The 20344-nt window shown below is 35.1% G+C and overlaps 1 protein-coding gene across 3 annotated transcripts in view; it reads left to right on the top strand.

Moving 5' to 3' along the window:
- LOC148677655 (ankyrin-2-like) overlaps positions 1–20344 on the top strand; it is a 175112-nt gene that overhangs the window by 17383 nt on the left and 137385 nt on the right. For 2 of the 3 annotated variants that reach the window (XM_088616971.1, XM_088616890.1), the window contains exon 2: positions 5571–5633. The exons of the other annotated variant lie outside the window; for it this stretch is intronic. In XM_088616971.1, the coding sequence (XP_088473097.1) occupies positions 5622–5633 (12 nt within the window). In that variant the 5' untranslated portion in view covers positions 5571–5621. The remainder of the gene's footprint in view (positions 1–5570; positions 5634–20344) is intronic. 3 annotated transcript variants of the gene reach the window in all.

Raw genomic sequence — 20344 nt, 5'->3', positions numbered from 1 at the left:
TATCTACAAAAAAACATATGGAAAAATCTATTGTACTTTTCCCAAAAGTGATATTACATAAAATAGTTCTCCAATAACATACCATACAGACTCAAGTGAAATCAGAAAGTTTTTCAAGTGTACAAATGAGGTACTGTTTTCTGCATTAGCTCTTGAATGTTATATTAACTGTTCATTTTTAAATTGTTTTATCCTGTCAGATCAATAGTTCTTGAAACTAAGATTAAATCATCAGAATAACGGAATTCTGCTCTATTAAAATTTGCAGAATTTATTGTATGTCACTGGGTTTTTTTTCACTGTGTATTGTTTTTTTCTGGCCGCTGAACCTGAGTAATTACTCAACTAAGGAATGTGCTGGAAGAGTTTTGGGCTGTTTCTGTTTTAATTCAAACCAGCTCTGTGGGTCCTGAATGAGCTGCTCACAGTACTGCTGCTACTGGACAGCAAGGACAAGGAGCTGCTGTTATTGATGGGAATTCTTCAGTGTGGTGTTGATGGCAAAGAAGGCTTGGCTCTGTTAGAGCTATTGAAGCACTGTTCCATGATGTGTCCATGATGAATGACTGAAACTGCTGAAGACAGAAAAACAGTTCAATGTCACAACTGAAGTAGTTTGGGCAGGCACTTCATCTTGAAGCAGAGTATGTATACTCCGTAGATACACAGCATCACTGTGCCTTTTTGTCTTTCTAGACAGAATGTAATGTGTCTCTATGCCTCTACACAATCCAGATCATGAATGTTCTTGTTCGTTCTTGCACGGCCTCATTAGATGTCCAAACAGATACTTTGAAAAGGTTGAGATTTCAGCTTGCGAGCAAGGGTTTTTTTTGGTCTCAAAAGTTCAGTCGAGCAAGTCCTGCTAAAGTTGTCCAGGCTTGCTCTTTTTGATTTGGTTTAATGTGTTTTATTTTGTCTGAGTGGAGGAGTTTTTGTGGGGACTTATTGATTAAAGAACTGATGGTGGATAGGCGTATGTCCTTATTTTGTCTTTACAAAGCTTGTGTACATATGTGTTTACCATTAAGATGTACAGTAATATTCTCTATCAATACATTATCACTATCAACACAGATTACATTTTTTGGGTGAATTTTAGAACCAAATACATAGTAAATGATATGTCTGCTCGCTCCCCACTGCATTTTCAGTCATGCAACTACTGGAATTCTCTGTAAATGTCAGTCTTTTTATATGTGAAAAGGAGTGGGTTATCATATATGATACTCTTGTTATTGAATTTTCCTGAATACAGAGTACAGGGGGGCGGCATGGTGAGACTCTGATTAGCGTTGGTGCTTTGCCACGCTGGGGCCCTGAGTTCAATTCCGGACCTGGGCTGCTATCTGTGTGGAGTTGTTATGTGCTCCCTGTGTCTGCTTGGGTTTTCTTCAGATTCTCTGGTTTCCCTCCCACAGTCCAAAGACATACCCGTAGGTTAATTGACTTCTGAAAAAAATTGGTCCTGGTGTGAGTGTGTGTGTAATTGTGTCTGTATATAACCTGTGATGGACTGGTTTCCCATCCTAGTAGTATCCTGCCTTATGCTCGTTGCTGACTGTGACAGTCTCCAGCTCCCCCGCGACCCTGGTTAGAAAATGGATAGACATAGTACAGGTTCTGTTCCTGTTGCTCTGTACAGTACTGCTGGGTGTTAATCATTATGCACGTCTTTGTCAAGTGACAACGGAATTTTCTCTCCCTGGGTGGGTGTGCCACGTTTCAGCTATGTGCTTTCTGTGGTGCAAGGTGTGAGTTTTCAGTGCTGGTTTTGAGAACCCCTTGGGTCCATCCAGCACCCCAGAAACAGAGGGGAACTTTTCACTCAAATTCTAGCAGTGTACAGTATCAACTCAACACTAGCACAGTGGATCTGCTCTAACGGGGCCTATGATTAAGTTTTTAATGTACAGTTTTGCTTTTAGTATTTCGTAATGAATGGAGCATCACTTACAGTAATAATATACTTCATCTTGATTTTATGTGTGAAGGTTGTTGCTGAGAGGGATCTTTAATATCCAGTTACAGTTCTAGTATGAAGAATGTGTGGAACATTCTCATCCTAATAGTGGCGGAAACATGAGAAACGAAAAAGCATGTAAATCTAGGCATTAACAGTGCATCCCTGGGTGAAGTGTTAGGATCAAACACTTCAGGATGTGTTATATTTGAATCACCTGTTTATAAAGACTGGCAACACCTGTAAGTGATTGAGTAATCAGAAAAATAATCTATTCTATTAAGAGAACTCTGGTCCTTGAGGTCTGGAAAGTACTTAAAGTTAAGTTCTAAATTATCTCTAAATGATTTGATAAAAAAAAACATTTAAATGATCACAAATGAAATTGTTCAATAGCTTTAGAAATTGGTCATTTAATGGTGACCTACTACACGTACTGGTTTGAAGTTCGCCAGGGCCTGGGATAGAGATTTGCTTGTATAGATGATGGTACTGTACAATTTAATAAATGTCATGCCATTACCATATAAAGCGTTTATCCATCAGATATTAGGTAACATTAGGTAATTAGGTAATATTAGGTAACAAAGTAAAAGAGGAATGTAGACTTACTAGTTAACAATATATGCCTGCATTTTATGCACATTAACCAGATCAGTGATTTACAGTATATTCATGAACTTACTATAAATAAATGAATGTAGTTTAATAAAAGTCAGTTAACATTATGACTTTATGGAAGTTTAATAAAAAGGAGGCAATAAAGTGAAAGACATTAAATATTCTGAAAGACAAATATCTACAGTTATCAGGGCTTTATCAGGGCTACAGTTATCTTTTATGTTTGACTTGTAGATCAAGAAGCCTACATACGGTACAGCTGACCAAGAAAGAGGTGAAAGCACACTATGTAGCATCAGGGATTCGTTTTTGCATTGTTGTTGCCCATCAGAGAAACAGTGAAGGCCGAATTTCAAGCAATCAATGGTCTTTCCGGAAAAAGAAAATTAAATATTTTCAAGGATGCTAAATCTTCAACCTTGGCAGTATGACCAGACAATCAATTTCCAAAATGCTTTTAGAGTCTTGTTCGTAGCATCTGGATCCTTTTGCTTAATGCTTATGCATTAGAAAGTATATGTCAGCTCACTAGACAGAAAGTGATTTTGTTAAGACTGGTTAGTTTCCTTATGACCCCTCCCCCTCACGGTGACATATTCAGAACTGTGACCTCGCAGAAGAGAACAGATCAAGTCATGGGGAAAAAAAAAAAATTCTGAATATATTTATTGCGGGGAAATACAGTATGAATTAGAAGTTCACCGATTTCTATGTGATTTGATAATGTGTAGTTCATTAACTGCATGTAACACAGTATTCCTATGGGTTATACACATTTGCCTCAGTTTTTTATTTTACATATAAAATACTTATGAGATAACTTTCATTCCCGAAGTGTATGGTCATTTGTAAATTTGAAAATTGCCTCCACAGCGCTGATACTGTAGCCTTGATGGGTGGAAACCTTGTTTCTTATGTTTTTATTATTCGACTGTTGTCTTGCACAATGAATGAGTGTAGGGAATGTAAGCAGACGTCTTTTGCATTATCTTCATAACAATACATGACACACTTCTCATGATATACAGAGGTGCTCTTCATTTAGCAATCAAATTTGGGTGAAAACACAGTAGCTTGCAAAAGTATTCACCTCCTATCGAATAACTTTCCATTGAGTTCCCAAATGTTAAGAATATGTTGGTTCATATTTTTCATAATCTTGGTCTTACATATGTAAATTACACATTACACATTCATCACAATTATTTATTTCCTAATTTTTCAGAGATGTATCTAAATTGATTACTTTTTATGCATTATTTGATGCATTAACTACAAACATCTATGGAAGAATTTCATGCATTGAATAGTCTGTTACCACGCCAGTTTCTATTAGCTTTCTGTCTGAGGACCTGGTCAGACTGATAGTGGTGACTGTGACAGGGCTTGGACATTAGCCTCATTGTTCACTTTTTCATCAGTACTGACTGTTTTGTTTGTGTACTGAAATCTTGGTGCCTCCCACCCCAACAAGACAAAGAGAGGACTTGTTCCTTTTGAAGTGACCCATAGATTGGACTCAAGGCCACTGTGGGCATTTAATTCCTTTTCCAAATAGTTCAGAAGGAAAATTTGTAATTATTTCAAACTGAGAAACTGGAATTACTTACATTCTTCTGCTGATATGTACTTCATTCACAACTGGTATCAGGGAAAAGTGTGTGTGTGAGTATAAAGATAAAGAACTTTGCATTTTATTTTGAAGATTTGGAGAGAAAACTCCTTGTGTCAACCTTAAATGGACCTTTGTTTCAGCATCAAAGGCTTATGAAACATTTAAAAAATGGGGACCCTAAATGAATGAGGAATGGGGAGCCTAAGCACAGAGGATGTAAGAGGCCTCCATTTTGTGCCAACACACAACTGTGGAACCATGGCAACAAGTATTAGGGAAACAGGACAAAACTGTCTGTAAATCAGAGAACAAGGAACTTTGACAACTCAGTTGGTGTTCTTGTATTGGATATAATAGTCACTATAGATTTCTGTTTAATAATGTCATAAGATCTTTCATGTTCACAGTTTATAGACCTTTTGAGGTGATTTCAACATTATCTCATAGTGCCACGTGCCACCATATTTGACCATTTGCTTTGGATGTTTTTTCCTAGATGGTCACCTGATGCTTGAGATTAGTTTTTATACCAGAGAGAAAGTCCAGAACAGTGACTTGTGCTTTCCAAATTACATTTTATTTAATTTTAAAAATCTTTGAAAGCCTAAATTAGCATCAGTATGTTGAACCTAATGACATTTGTTGAACTTAAAAAAACAACAACTGAAGAATACAAACATTTTTTATCGATATAATTCACTGGGTTAAGTTTCTTTTTTTTTATTTCTTTGTTTTAAATACAGAAGAACAAAAAGTTTTACAAAGTTGTTTTTTTTTACCCTGGAATCTTGTTTGAAGATGAGGTTGAGAAAGAGAGAGTTTTTCACCTGTTGTACTACTGTACAGTGAGTTCTCAGTTAAAAACCACACATCACTTTATTTTAGTGTGTGGGGTGTGTTCAAATCACACGTGAGTATGTCACAAACACAGTTGTTAACACTGAAGTAGATAAAAACAAGGTATTCTTGCCTGACAAATATGTGACTTCACAGCTATGCGATTAATCTTAAGTAAAGGTCATTTGCTACCAAGATTCTGCATTTATAATGGCTTATTGGATGGTTATATAGTATATGTTTTGGATCCCTTAAATTAAAGTTTTGGCAAAATATCTCCATGCATCCCTGCCATTGTGGAACTGTTTGATGGTGAGCTAGTCAAGACTGGCTTCCTCATTCTCTGTAGGAGAAGGTTGTACTGGTGTGTTTGTGTGTGATCTGTGGTTTAGGTGAAAATGTGTCTGTCTTATATGAATGATTAATATGCAGTAGTAGTTCAGTACAGGATGAAGGGATAAGGCTTGTTTTTAAACCATTGTGATCTGATTACATTTTGTTTGTTGACTAATATATATTTTTTGCTTTCTTTAGGTAAGTTAATTGAACAAGGTCATGAAGAACTGACACTGACTAACGGCCACAATGTTGCAAAAGGTACTTTTGATATTCTTTATCTGTTCAGGTAGCAGTGGTGCAAAGGAAGCTCATCAATGTAAAGACTGACATAAGATCTTACTTAACAATAGCCTAAAAACACTGGGGATTGTAATCCTACGTTGTAATTGAACATTGGAATAATTATTTCTAAAACAAAAGCATATAATGATATGGTTCTAGAAAATGGCACTGATTTACAGTGATAGCTAACTTAGCGTGTTTCAACACTTCTTTAGTGTAGTGTTGGGAGTTTAGTGTAGGTACAGATTTGCGATTTTGTTTAGTTAAAATAGAATTTGTGTCCAAGATACAGTATATATCAACAAACACCAGTTTCTTGTCTTTTTGGCATACAGTACATTAATAAGAACTTCATTTAGAGCAAAACTTTAAATATGATTAATTATAAAAAAGGTAATGCATTTGTTAACCACCATTATCACCAATTATACCATTTCAGTATTTAAAAAGAAATAGGTTATAGGTATGGAAAGATCATGATGTACAGCAAATCACTTTATTTCTGTTATTGTGTTATCCCGTTCCATTAAGATGATTTTCCTTTGTGAAAAGCTGAACACGATAAATGACATGTATGACATTTTACAAAAGCTTACATTTTAGATGCCTTTAAACCTTCTTGTCCTCGTGTGTTTGTACACTGGTGGATGTGACTTATGTGTCTGTTGTTGAAATACCCCTCATGGTCTCAGATGTACTGTGCCTAAAAGAAATGATCTTTTTCTGACTTTGAAAAGATTTAATCTGAATATACTGTAAAAAACTAGCTCTTCACGGTAGCGTATCCTAAGCCTTTTTCAACTTTGCCATTGTACATCTGTAGTTGACCACAGGGGTCACTGATTCAAGTCTTTTTGTCAGTGCTGGTTTGCTGCAGCTCTATAATGACATGAAAATGGAGACCCTGTTGTTGTTTCACAGTGTTTCCTGAACATTAGTTTCGCGTGTATCATGTACAATACTTTACACACTTTAATTTAGGTCCACATTGATGAGCATTAGCATACAAAAATACTTATTTCTGAGGAAATATTTTTAAAGTAGGGGTTTTTACTCTGCTCAGCACATAAAAGGACTCTACTCAGTTTTTGCTTAACAAAACTGAGAAAAATGTTTTATTTATATACAGATGCACAGATCTCTGTTGAAAGTTTTCTACGGCGTTTCCTAAAGGAAATTGAGTACACAAATTGCCATTATGATCTATTTTTTAAATGTTGATTTATTTCAATACCTATTTTCAGTAGCATTTGGATGGTTTCCACTTGAAACTGGTGCCCAAAATTCAGTAATATCACATTGTAAACTTTCCACTATAAAAATAAATCAAAGGTTTCTTATTTTACTTCCTGTTTACTATTGTGAATTTCTTAAAATGAAACATTAATGTTTTAAAAGAAACTTAATGTATAGAGATTCTAGTTATGGTAAACTGTACGTTGAATGAGTTTCTTATCTGTATGTTCCAAATAAGCAGTTATTTTATGCAATAAGATGTTGGATGCTTAAAGAGAGAATGGGGCCTTGCCTTCACAACGAGTCAGTTTCAAGCAGACTTGGTTTGGTTCGTATTATTTGAAACATAATATCAATTTCCAGTCAGGTTGCACTTACCAGCTAGTAAAAGGACTCAATGTACGAAAGCTTTTTAGTGCCGGAGATGAAAAAAATGTGTTGCAACAAGACTTGCCTTAAAAATAGATACTTTTGCGTTTAAACAAGATACGTACAATACACAAGATAGTGTTGCTAATACACCCCCAGCAAAGATATTCTCTTCGTAAATGTATTGCTCTGCTGGCTACGGCTTGTGTGCCGTTCTGGACTTTTCATTTTGTTTGGCATTCCTGTATCTCTTTACAGACGTAAATGGCTGTGCAAACCGACACAAAACTAGTCTCTTCTCCCTTCACGTTTCCTGCATTTTGCAGTAACACTACACCAACAGCAGGTGTAAGTCTTACTGTCAAGTCATCGTAAATGTGTTCCGTTCCATGTTAAAGGTTAGGCAGACTCCCATGTACAGTACATGTTTCTGTCTTTTCACCTGCAGCATGGAATACGTTTGTAAAGCCGTATCATTCCTGCTTTTCACAGAAAAAGACGCGTTTAACCATGGAATGGTAAATGACAGGGCGTTGTTCTTCAAGCATACCAAAGACTTTATACAGTACGTGATCCTTTAGATTAATTCATTTGGACAAAGAGGAGTGCAACGCAAATTTTATTGTTTAAACGCAAAAATCTGTTTTTTTTTCCCCCCTACATATCGCTAATAGGTTTCTGTACAATGTGCATTTATAGTATAGTCTGAAACTGCGCTGGATTCAATGCAATAATTGTTTGGGAATCCTTAGTTGCATTATTAAGAAATTGTGCTCATATTATTATTTATACATTTTTTATTGCCTATGTATTAATGATCAGCAATTTTTCAGCTATCTAACATGGTTACAAAGAAATGTAAAAGGAGTGTCAGTTATCATCATTTCTCAGGAATGAGATGAGATGGTTTTGATGAACGAAACGCTATGCTGTATAACCACTTTTAAAACAACACTCATTGCTGCGATTTAAAATAAAAACGAATATAACATTTAATATAATTGCACTTTGTTATGCGCTTAAGCTACTTTTAAAACATTTTGTAGGCAACCACCTGTACAGGTATATAAATTCAGAAATTTTATAAAACTGGTTTCTGATATGTTGCATCATTTCGATATGTTGTATATGGTGGTACTTGTGATTAAATGGGATATTGATAAGGAAGGCGAATCATTTTATCAATACATCTGTAACCCCATGGGTAGTCTGGGAGGTAATATTTTGGGTGTGAAAGAGAAGGAAATTTGCCAATTACACCTTCATAAACATGGAGAAACTTGCAAACCCTTTTTGGAGATGATTCACAATCCTCTCTCAGAATTTCGCTGCTCTAAGTACAATGAAAAGTTCAGATTGTCATCTGGTAGATGTAAAAAATGATACCCAGTGCTACACACCCTTTCTCTATGATGTCATTATTTCCACTGAGGTCTGAGAATCTGAGGCTCCTCAAGTTTGAAAATTACATTTACAGCTGCAGTTGAGGCAGCATCAGTATTTTATTTTTTCTTTACAGCACAGAGTGGTGTTTCAATTCATAAACAACACATTTAAAGGGTGTGAAGACAACTGTTTATCAATCGAGTTTCCTTATACTTAAATACCAACAAATAACTGTCCAGCTTCCTTAATTCATTTTGTGATAAATTCATGATTATCTTTGATGAACGATTACAAGGTTCAAGATGTTTGTATCTGTAAAGACTCCTTGGTTGCCTCTTAATTGTGATGGCAACAGGTATCAGTTGTGTTTTATCTTTTACCTTTGGACATTATTGTGAGACATATTTAATTTGGGTTAACACATTTTCTCAGCAGTACTTTGTATTTTATGTTCTTATGCAGGGTTATCTTTACTGTGGTATTTTGTTTAGTATGAGAGAAGTTTTAGATGAACTCTGACCCAGGAGGAAGTGTCGAGGTGTTAACGTGTAGAGGAGAGAATGTGCCCGCTTTGTGCATCTCTTATTTGTCTTGATTTTCTTTGTGTCCCTAATAACATTTTATTACCGGTCAGTGAAAGTTCTGTTTTCCTTTATATGAAAGCACGCAGCCTTAAACCAAACCCCAAATTTTACATTATTGTACCTTTTCTTATTAAATGACTTATTTATTCCCAATGTTAAGTATGCAGTCTTTACCATACACCCACTTGCAGTGTGTTTTTATTTTAAAAATAACATAAGCTCTTATACAGTAAATATAGCATTTACAGTTCAATTCACTGGGACTTCCAATATCCAGATTACAGTATGCCACAGTGCAGTCGGATCTCTAAATTTTAGGCAGCAATAAATTGAGTAAATGCAACTCTGTTCTGGATCTTAGCATACAGTATTCTTGCTTTTAGACTGTAAAGGGGATTTTTAAGTTTTGTAAGGTAACAGCTCCTTCTAGTGGCTTGATTCCAGTCATTACAGGATCTTGAACAAGCTCAGTTTCTTCTTGGTTACAATTCTTGTTGTATTGCCAGAGTATGGGATGACAGAAAATAAATCATTGAAAAGCTTTGTCTAAATAAAATTGGATATTTTCAAGGTTTAATCATAATAATTCCATCCTTTGTGTTTCTTGTCCATGTTGAATTAAGATTTAATTACCTTTCTGTATTTAATTCAGTTACCATTTAATTCAATTACCATTCTGTATTTAACTACCTTACCTTGCAAGTATTTAATAGGAGAAAAGGAGGGGTTATTGAAGGTGTACACCTGTGTTGACGATTGTTGTGGTTCTCACTTAAAACAAAGTAAAACATGTTTTGCGATTTCATGCGTTATCTTCAGTGAGACTAGACTGTCCTACATTTCTCTGCTTGAGCATATCCAGTCCAAATCACACTGCTGTTTCAATGACGTAGTGTACAGTATGTATTATACAAAAACAATTATTCTAAACAAATTATTAAACAAATTTAGATGGTTTCATACATTATTTGCTGAAATAAAGATTATTTTAGAGATATTAAGTATTGTAGAACATGAGGATGTTCGTAAGTGGTATCATTTAAATTGTTGTTCTTAACTATACGATTTAGTCAACAGTCACACACACTCACTAACAAGGATGTTTCTGATCTCTGGAAACTAATGGACAGGCCTGGGCTCAGCAGCAATTTATACTGTATGTGATAGATCTGATATGATAGCATACCTGTAAACTATTTATTTTGCTTTTAAAATCAGTCAAATTGTACAGTATTTGTAACCATGAGATGAATATGAATGCTATGTACAATATAGGTTTTATTGGATAATTTCATGTATACTTTTGATTGTATTAAAACAAAAAGATGCTTTATGCATCCCAGTGATTGAATACGATGCTGTCTGAATACTTTTGGAGGGCACTTAGCCTGAGTCGAGTCCAATTTACCCAGTTTTTTTACAGAAAAAGGGAAACTTTTTCCTGGATACAAACATGACTAGACTCATAAATATGATAATTTATCCTTTAAATTCTTTGGGAATATGTATTATTTTCTCACATTACTATTTATCAAAAACATCCAAAACTTTATTAATCCTTGTTCACTCCTGAAGGACGGGGGGATTTGGTAAAAGTGTGAAAACATTCTTTAGCTAGAATGCGATGGGATTACTTAGAAAAGCAAATAGAAATCATTTAAATTTTCCAATTTCAGGATGTGCACTGCACTGTCTCTTAGGAGGAATTGATGAATCTATAATGCATCAGTTACTTCCTTTTATCTAAATAGTAGTGCAAAGGCTCTTAGTATAAAAGTGCTGTCATAAAGCATTCATATCTTTTGATGTTTTAATGACCAATAAAGCTTTTAAATAAGAAAATGTCTTATAACTCCATTATGTGCTGTTGCCTCAAGTTATCCCCTCCCCCCAAAAAAATATTGATGATGCTAATGCTTAAGGAAAAATCTGTCTCAGCAATCTAAAGGGAATCTAACATTTTTCTCTTGACTCTGCGCTACAAAGATTATGTTGCCTTTAGTAACGTTTCCTTAGACTGTAATTAGATTATGATTCGCTATACCTGGGTGTACTGACATCGTACTGCAAGACAACTAAAACCTCATGAAAACCTCACTTTTTTGTTATAATGGATCTGTTTCAAAGGGAAAATATTTTTTTTTCCTATAGCTCTATGGGATGACACAAATTCATGGCAGTGGGAGATAAAGGCTAGTTCACTTAGAATGCTGTTTTATAAATAGACATATCAACAGCTCATCAAAGCATCAGAAGAGAGGTGGAAAAACAAGCAATTTGTTTCTTTAGCTCCTATTGGGAATCATTTACTCAATAATTCATTGTGCTGCTCTCACTAGCTCATTAATAAACCAGCATGTATAAACATTTAGTTTTCCGGTTGATACAGGATAAGCACAGAACTTATGTCGTAGATGGGCGTTCCTAACAAATTGTCAGTTATAATGTATTGAAATAAAACAAATACAAGCTCTTTCTTTCAAAGTGATGGAGTAAAGGACATATAGACTGAAAAATAACAGATAAAAGTACTCTAAATGTCTTTTTATCTGTCTTTCAGATTCAAAAACTGATTCATATACAGTCTTTCAAAGGCATTATTTGACATATTATTGTCCTAAAACCTTCTGCCTTATTTAAACTCCAGTTAAGCTGAAAAGAATAAACTTCTATTGTATCTTTGAGGCAATTCATAATTTGTTATTAATTGTGTTAATGTGTACAACTGTGCAAATGTGTATTACTTGAAACATTTCCTCCTTATACTGTTTGGGAATGACTGTTTATGATCTTTAAGAGATCAATATTGATGTTAGGACTATTACTCTTGCTTCATGAAGTTATTCATTTACATCTGTTTTTGAGTGATATGTGTGTGAGCACTGCAGATATGAAGCCTCTGTTTATAAGGTCCTTACACAATGAAATATATGAATATAGTCTATGCACTACATCTATTCTTGGGGACTCATTGCCATGATTTATGTATATACAGGCAACTTCACTGAAGGTATTAGAGTGTGGCAGCACACATATGTGTGTATGCTGTACCTTAAATTAAATTCACCTTGCACATCATAGTGCAGCTTGCTAGGATGAATGAGTCTTCAAAAAAACTAAGGATAGGTATTTAGGACAGATATTTATAACTAATATTTTAGCAGACAATGCTTTTATGCTTAATAAATTATAAACTAAGAGAATCTTCCAGACACATGTCTAAAACAATAGACGTGTTTTATTTTTTTCCTAATGTTTCTTTGCAAGAGTTATACTGTAAACATTTGACATGACAACAAAAATGGGAACAATATATTATACAGTAAATATATTAAATAGTAAAAATCAATGGCTCTAACTAGAACCATTGCTGGCAACACAATTGTATCTGATCTGCATTTTGTTTCACATTAGTCTGTTTCCTGTTCAGTTTTTATGTTGGGTGTTGCCACCTTGTGGCTGAAAGGAGAAAGAAACATTCCCTTACTAATGTAACACATACAGTACGAAGCAGTTATTCCTGATTTCATTAGTATTGTAAAAGGTAACCTTACTATGTTACCATTATATTAGAATGTGTTTTTATAAATAACACTTGCAATATCCTTTAGCGATATCATCCTGTTATCCAGACCATTGTAAGGTCTTCATGTTTTGCTCTTGTGGTCATGTAGGATACAACCGTACAAGTGAAAGTCTAATAAATTCTAAACATTTTTAAATAATAAAATTAACATTCATTTATTTGCTTCTCGTCTTTCTTTTTTTCAGATCAGTGCTGGTATTTCCTCCCAGCATGCAGTTAGCTTGTTGCTTTGGTAACAGACACCTGGTAGGTGTTTCCTGGGAAACACACACGTGTCGAATACAGTCCTGTTTCTAGCACCAGCCAGAGCCCAGCTGAGGTTAGGGACATCTGGGCTTGGTATGTCTATGAAACAAGAAAGAACAAACTACGCCACAACAGTATCCAGTTATAAAAGTTAACGTACAGTATTGAGATTAAGGATTTATTGTACTGAGTTGATTTGGAAAATATGCTTGCTATAATACTCCATCTTGTTGATTTAATAATTTTGATTTTCTTAATGTACTTCACATAGTCAATAAAACTAGTTTAGTACTGTCAGTATTTCTTTGTCTTTCTGAAAGACAGCATAGCTGCCACAATACAAAGGACAGAAGTCTGTATAATTAAAATAAGTTAATTAATGAATCACTATTCTTAACATTTATCCATACAATTTCAAAACGAAATATTTAATAAAATTACTGAAGTATAGCAGAAACTGTATTATGAGCCTTATGATTTATTGTAGCACACAGGAAAACCTAATTTTTAGATTTTGAGATATATAAAATGTAGTACAAAATGGAGAGGTATCTTCATTTTCTTAATTTCAAGAAAAATGATACCCCAAATACATCATTGCTTTTTGTGGTGCTTAGCAAAAGGTTTTCTAAATTTTAATTTTCTTTTAATTGCCTATATTTTGCCTAACACCCTATGAAGATTTTTGTCCACATTTATTCTTTTAATATTATTATTGCTGTGTTTTGTGACAGTGTTTGCCATATCCTGTTTTCTTTTCAATTGTAAGATTTAAATATGTCAATATGTTTTGTGTTTTGCTAAAGGTTAGTTTGGAGTGGTGGACGTACAGTAGTTATGTTTTGTAGTTCTATGTTTTCTAATGTCAGGCTGCAGTACGTAAATGAAATACACCAATTTTAACTAACTACTTGTACATTTTAATGCTGTGTTGACAGTAAAACTGTCAATGGGTACAATGACACTAATATATTCTTGTGTTTATACAGGTTTACAAATAAAGCAAACGTTTATGAAAGCAATTATTCCATGAAGATTGGAATAACATACTCATGTGACATCATAAATAAATCTTGCAGAAACAATAACAGTATTTAGCATTAATTTGAAGGTAGTTTTCTCATGAATGAGGCTTTCTTCTACAAATAAAATATAAATTGAGATATTTGTTTTCTTCATGGTGTTAGTGGGTACAATATTCATGCTTACCCCATAAATACCCTGCTTAATGTCTGCCACATTCTGAAATACCTCATAAAGTTTAAAAGGTTTTCAATGATTTTAAACAGGGCCAACAGCTCTCAGAGAAAATAATCCAAATGTGAACTATAACTACCCCATGGCAGTATTACTGACATGAGGCAATTAGATTATCCTGGAAATTGAATATCCAGTGCTAATGTTTTAAGTCAGTTTAAAATACCATAACAATATTAAGACAGTACCTCAGTTTTAGGGTGGGGAAAGTGTGGTGTTCTGTTCTGTAATATGCGTGGTCTAAAGACACTATGCATCCATTAATTAATTAAATTGAAAATCATTGTCAGTCAGAACCAACCATCTCTATTCCCCATTTGTTTCAGAATTTCATCTTTGGTTTAATCTTGACTTCTGCAATCTGAAGGCTAGAATTCAAGGCTGGTTGCTATGGATATTCACTTAGCTAGCATTGCTATAGCAACACAGCTTCCTGGGCCTAAAAGTTTCACAGAAGGCAGGTAGACAGAGACAGAGACCAACCTTACTGTCACAGGACTATTAACATGCTGATGTGGATATATGCTTTATGCCAAATATGTTTTGTGAGACACAGAAACTTTCACTAGGCCTCTGTGATTTAAATTTTCCATCATATTTCAAGTGTTTTAATTCCCTGTCCATCATGATAGAAAAGTATGCAATATGGAAACTATATAATGTATTTGTGTATTTAAAAAAATATTTTGTCCATGCGCCCTTTATAAACTTGGAGTAGGCAGGTAAAATGGGAGTAAAGAGAAACTATTTCTCAGTTAAAGGTACTGAAACATTCCCTTAGGATTCTATAGTTATAACTAAAGACTGAACACCTAGTTGTGGCTGGCATTTCCAAACAAATGCATTTTCTTCAAGTAAATCATTTCCCATGTAATGTCTTTTTAACATCTGGTGTCATATTGTCCCTATCCATACGGTGAACAATTATTTGAACCCAGAATATTCGGGGATCTTCCAAGAAAACGTCAGTCAAATATATCTGAGATTAATAGCTCTTTTTTATTTTCTAAAAGAAACTGCAAGTCATAGTGCAGTATGTGGATGACTAAGGAATTGAATTAAGGACTGCAAAAAATCAAACATATCGAACTGTGTCTCTGAAGAGCTATTTATTCTTACAGCAGCACCGAATCCTTGCTATTGTAATTTTTGTGTGTTGAAGGCGCTGATGTGAGTCAGTGTTTTGATTTTGTGTTAATACTACCCCGTGAGGAATAACATCACACATGAAAGAAGGAAATGGTTTTAGGAATGTTTACTGAGGAGTTAGGAACGAGAAGGTTAGGTCTAACCTGCTTGGTTGAGGTCCAACCTCTTAGTAATAGGGCAAGGAAGCTCCCATCATGAAAGGCAACTAAAACAAGGGGTGGCTGCAAATGTGGAGGTTGGGTGGAGGAAGGAAACAGAAAGAGAAAAGAGAGAGAGAGAGACTTTTACTGTGGTAATTACAGTTTTTTTGCAAAGTGACTTCATGGGAGGGATTGAGAGGTTAGTTCAGTTCAGTTCAGTTCTGAGGCATACACTAAGTGAAAACTTAAATTTGCATGAGCCATAGTTTATTGAGGTGTTTTTCCATGTCTCTTTATACTGTAGCACAACACATTCTCCTACTCCATCCATATGTGTTTCCAATGATCAGAGCACCTGTGAAACGCAGAAAGGTGTTAGACTTTTTCAGCAGCTCCACAATGAAAGACAGCACATCCATTTTGAGTGTGAAAGGGTCATGGTGGTGGATGATCATATGATTCATTTCCATGAAATATTTAGTGCTGACCCCATTCCAGACATGAGTAACCAAAGTGAAAGAAATCGCTTTAAGCTCATGTAGAGTCCCAAGTGTAGTATGCTGTTTCAGTTCTGCCACTGTTGCCCCTTTTAGGAAATTTTTTAAGGTTAATGTTTGCTTTGTACTGTACAGCCCTGGAGTTCAAGCAAGACTTTGCTGTATTCCTACCCTCCATTTGCTGTATGTGGCTTAGTTAATTCATTTGAAGATTATGCAACAAAGTAATCTGAATTTTGTGCCACAAAAGAATATGGTATTTCCATCTTTATTGTAAAGTATCTTGATACATTTTTAAGGCTTTCCGAATACAGTGTAAGCAACATTTTTTTAATGATTCTTAATGATTTAATTTCTGTTCTCATTAGAAGTATGATAATGTAGGTTAAGAGGGTTGCATGCTCAATTGCCCAATTTTGTCCGCTATCTGGCCAAATTAGACCAGACCAATTCTTTGAAAAAGAAAAGCTTCGGATTAAGAAATCACAAAATAATAGGATTAAGAGTGTATTCCTATTGTTTCCGTTTCTTTTTAACTGTAAAAGCTTTGTGTTCAGGACTGGAATTTTGGTTGTCAGAACATAAAGCTGTTAATGTAATCTATATCTGGCATGCACAAGCGCACACTGGAGCCAGCATTTCATCTGCTGAGCAGTGGGATATAAGATCCGTTAGCGTAGAGGAAAAAAATGTGCAGAGAAAGAGGGAGAGAAGGTGGCACTGCAGAGTCTTGCTTTAGAATATGGCCCTAAGAAGCCGAAATGAAATTCTGTAACAACATCCATAATCTTAGGTTTATGACCTTTGTTCCAAAAGACATAACATAGATATAAGTATCTAGAATAATACATAAGAACTGTGACCTCGGAGGCCCTAGTAGGTTTAAGGATGAGGTTTTTGGTTAGAAATAAGATTAGGGTTCAGGAAGGGTGTAGAGTCATTACAAATACTTTTGTCTTTTGGAAAAATGGTTAGAAAGGATTCTGATTGTTTTTGTCATATCGTATGCAGGTGATATGGACCACATTCAGGTAAACTATTATTGAAACCTCACTAATTCAGTGAAGCGGGTCTCACTGAACTCCACGTGGATGCAGAAGTGCACAAGTGGTCTGAAAGACTCTCCTTGTGAACCCAGTAAACTGCATTTTTCTGGGTTTGCAGTCCACACAGCTCACAGTGCTTCAGTGTGCTCTGCTTTGGCTTCCAACTTAAAGCCACTCTTCTCATGTAAAAGTCGTGTCACCAGAAGTCAGTTGTTAGTTTCTCTGCTCATTGAGGATAGAGCATATTCACTTATAAAGGGGTATAAAGAATGATAATGAGGTGTCGTTCCAAGCCGATATCCTAGGCCCCTTCAGTACAATTTACTATTTAAAATGAAAGAGTAAAAAATGCACTGTAGGTTATTTTCATTTTCCCCCTACATCAGCACTGGCTTGTCAAGTATTTCTAGAGTGGTAAAGAAAAGAGAGATTTTTAAATGACAGGTGGGAAAGCTAATAAAGGAAGTTAAACTGTTTTTGAAAAATTAAATAAAGGATGTTAATGTTATAAACACAATAAAATACAGAAGAGGATAATAAATAAAATTATTCAAATAGGAATTTCTCATTCTAAATCTTGCGGGATGTGCTTATCCTTATGTATTTCTCTATACTGCTTTGTGAAAACACCATTTCACGTGAAATTAAAACCTATCAAGCAGGCAAGCCTGAATACTGTGTGTAGCACATTTCCTTCATTACACCCTATTTAAGCCTCTGACATTGCTTCCAGAATATAAAAAAAAAAAGGCTGAGCAGGTGCTGATGCTACCAGCTGTGTGCTGAGCAGGAACTGTTTCCTCTCTCATAATGGTCATTAATAATCTGAAATAATGATCTTATTGAGATTCTTCACAAGCCAACAGATACATAATATAACATGTCATCATCCTAATCTTGTGAACTGTGTAGTTATTAGGAAGCATCCAGGTATTACAAGTAAACAGAGATAACTAATAATTCAAAGTCCTTGCCATTTCCAAAAAAATAATCTTGTGTAGTTAAACCTCACTGTTATTGATCTCACATGTTTGAAATACTGTACTAATATTATATTTTTGGTTGTTGTAATGGGTGATTTAATCAAAATATATTTCATAACCCATCTTCTCATGGTGGCCAAAAAGCTCTAAAATTAATCTTGTTAAGAGTTTGCATGGTATTTTCAATCAAGGGTTGTAGATGGTATCTGCTCCACAATTTTATGATGTTCCTCCTCTTGCTTGAAGAATTTTAAATCACTAGAGAAACTTAGCCTTGTATGCCAATTTTAACTCTAAGGGAACAAGTAAAAGATGTATTCCATGCTGAAAAGAGAAGAAAGAAAACACAACGTTTCGGCGGTGGAGCCTTCTTCATGCGTATGTATACAGTATTTATGAGATACATTAACACCATGAGACACATCTGCAAGAGCGTCTTCAAATTAGGTGCGATACCAGTTTGAGATTCTGTTGTTTAATAACCACAGACCCAGGGGACTGCTTTCAGTCAGATGGGCTCCAGACCGAGAGACTGGTTTCCATGGTGACAGCAACACAAAATCTGACCTGCATTCTGAATGCAGACGAGAGGATGGTCCCACCCTGGTGTCTGAGGTGTCTCTTTGAAGTCTTTCAAAGTGGCGCCAGGTCTGTGATCTGTTTCTCTCTTGTCATCATACAGGTATGATGTAAAGTGTAAAAGTGCTAAAGAGGACTACTGGAATATACTGTATTTCCTTGCTTTGCATCTCATTTGGTTAAAACCACTAATATGTACATGACGTATGTGCTGTATACATGAGGACCGTGTCTGTACACATAAATTTATTGCCAACACTGAATTAAAGACTCTGGATTAGATAGTAGAACCACTAGCATGCTCAGTTATACATATATACAGTATGAAGAAGGCAGTTCAGTAATAAAGAGTCCTTTCCTTTTTGAATACTGAATACTGAATGCTGAATACACTAATTCCAATTATGTGAGCTAGTAAAAGGTAGGAAAAGATGATTCCTTAACTCACTATAATTTTAGGGAAAAGCAGAAGGGTACAAAGAAGTCTTGCTCTTTTGGTCCCGCGTGCTATGTAGTAGACGTTTCATTCCATTGGCTCTTAAAAGCTTATTAGAGAAAATTATTTATACTTTCCTTTTGGATTGGCACCAAAATGTGTTTACTAAAACCGGTTCGTTCGGGATTTTGCATACAAAAATGTACATCATGTAAACTCTTGAATATACTAGATGCCAAGTTTTGAGTTTTGAGTTTTACACGAGTTTTTTGTGTAAACTCTTAAATATATTACTATATTATTTTACCGTTTGGTGCACAAGAGTCTAATGCATAAGAATTGTTATTTAATATTTTCTTGCAAAAGAATACATTGAGGAATAACTCCTTTTAGTGATAGTTTTAGTTTTTGGTATAAAGCAAGAAAACTTTCTGTCAAACTTTGCCCTTTTGGAGTATGTGTTGTATTTCAGGACTCTTTGTTCGGATTGTTGTTATATCGCTTCTGGCTGATCAGAGCTATCCAGCTGAGTAGGACAGGCACTGTGCAAAGGCAGAAAACCCCTCATTAGAAATGAGCTTGAAACCCCAGATGACTATTATTCTCATGCACACCCTCCAACAAACACCATCATCCCTCAGAAACATTCATGCCAGATAATGATTCCCCTGCTGCTTTTCTGGCAGAAAAAGCATAGTCTTTTGGCAACAAAAGACGTGCTATATGTAAGAAATTATTCTTCAGATTGTCACTTGAAAAGGGCAGCCTGAGCATTGTCTTCATGGCAGTTTGGTAAACACGCTCATTGGCTGATGAGCTGTCTAAAGGATGGACTCTGTTGTGACTCAATTTGTCTATTATCTTGCATTATATGGTATTTCACAGCGCATTACTGTTTAAAATAGAGAATCTCTGCCACTTGATGGCAAAAGCCATTCATACCTCTTTTATTCCAGTCTTGTAAAATGCAAAATAAGAAATGTAAACAGTAGGACATCACAGTCCATTGTTCAATGTCATAAGTAAGATAAGATCACTTTATCAGCCATATTTGTATTTTCGCATACCCCATTCAAGAAATACAAGATATATAAAGGAGGTAACTGCCAAACAGTTGATTACATTTTGATTTTTGATTTGATATACAGTTTGAAAACGCACTGTATGTGGTATTAGGAGGATTTTGCTTCACA

Source organism: Lepisosteus platostomus, chromosome 1, assembly GCF_059453375.1.
Source record: "Lepisosteus platostomus isolate fLepPlt1 chromosome 1, fLepPlt1.hap1, whole genome shotgun sequence".
NCBI lineage: Eukaryota > Metazoa > Chordata > Actinopteri > Semionotiformes > Lepisosteidae > Lepisosteus > Lepisosteus platostomus.
This window is presented reverse-complemented; position numbering and strand designations above follow the sequence as displayed.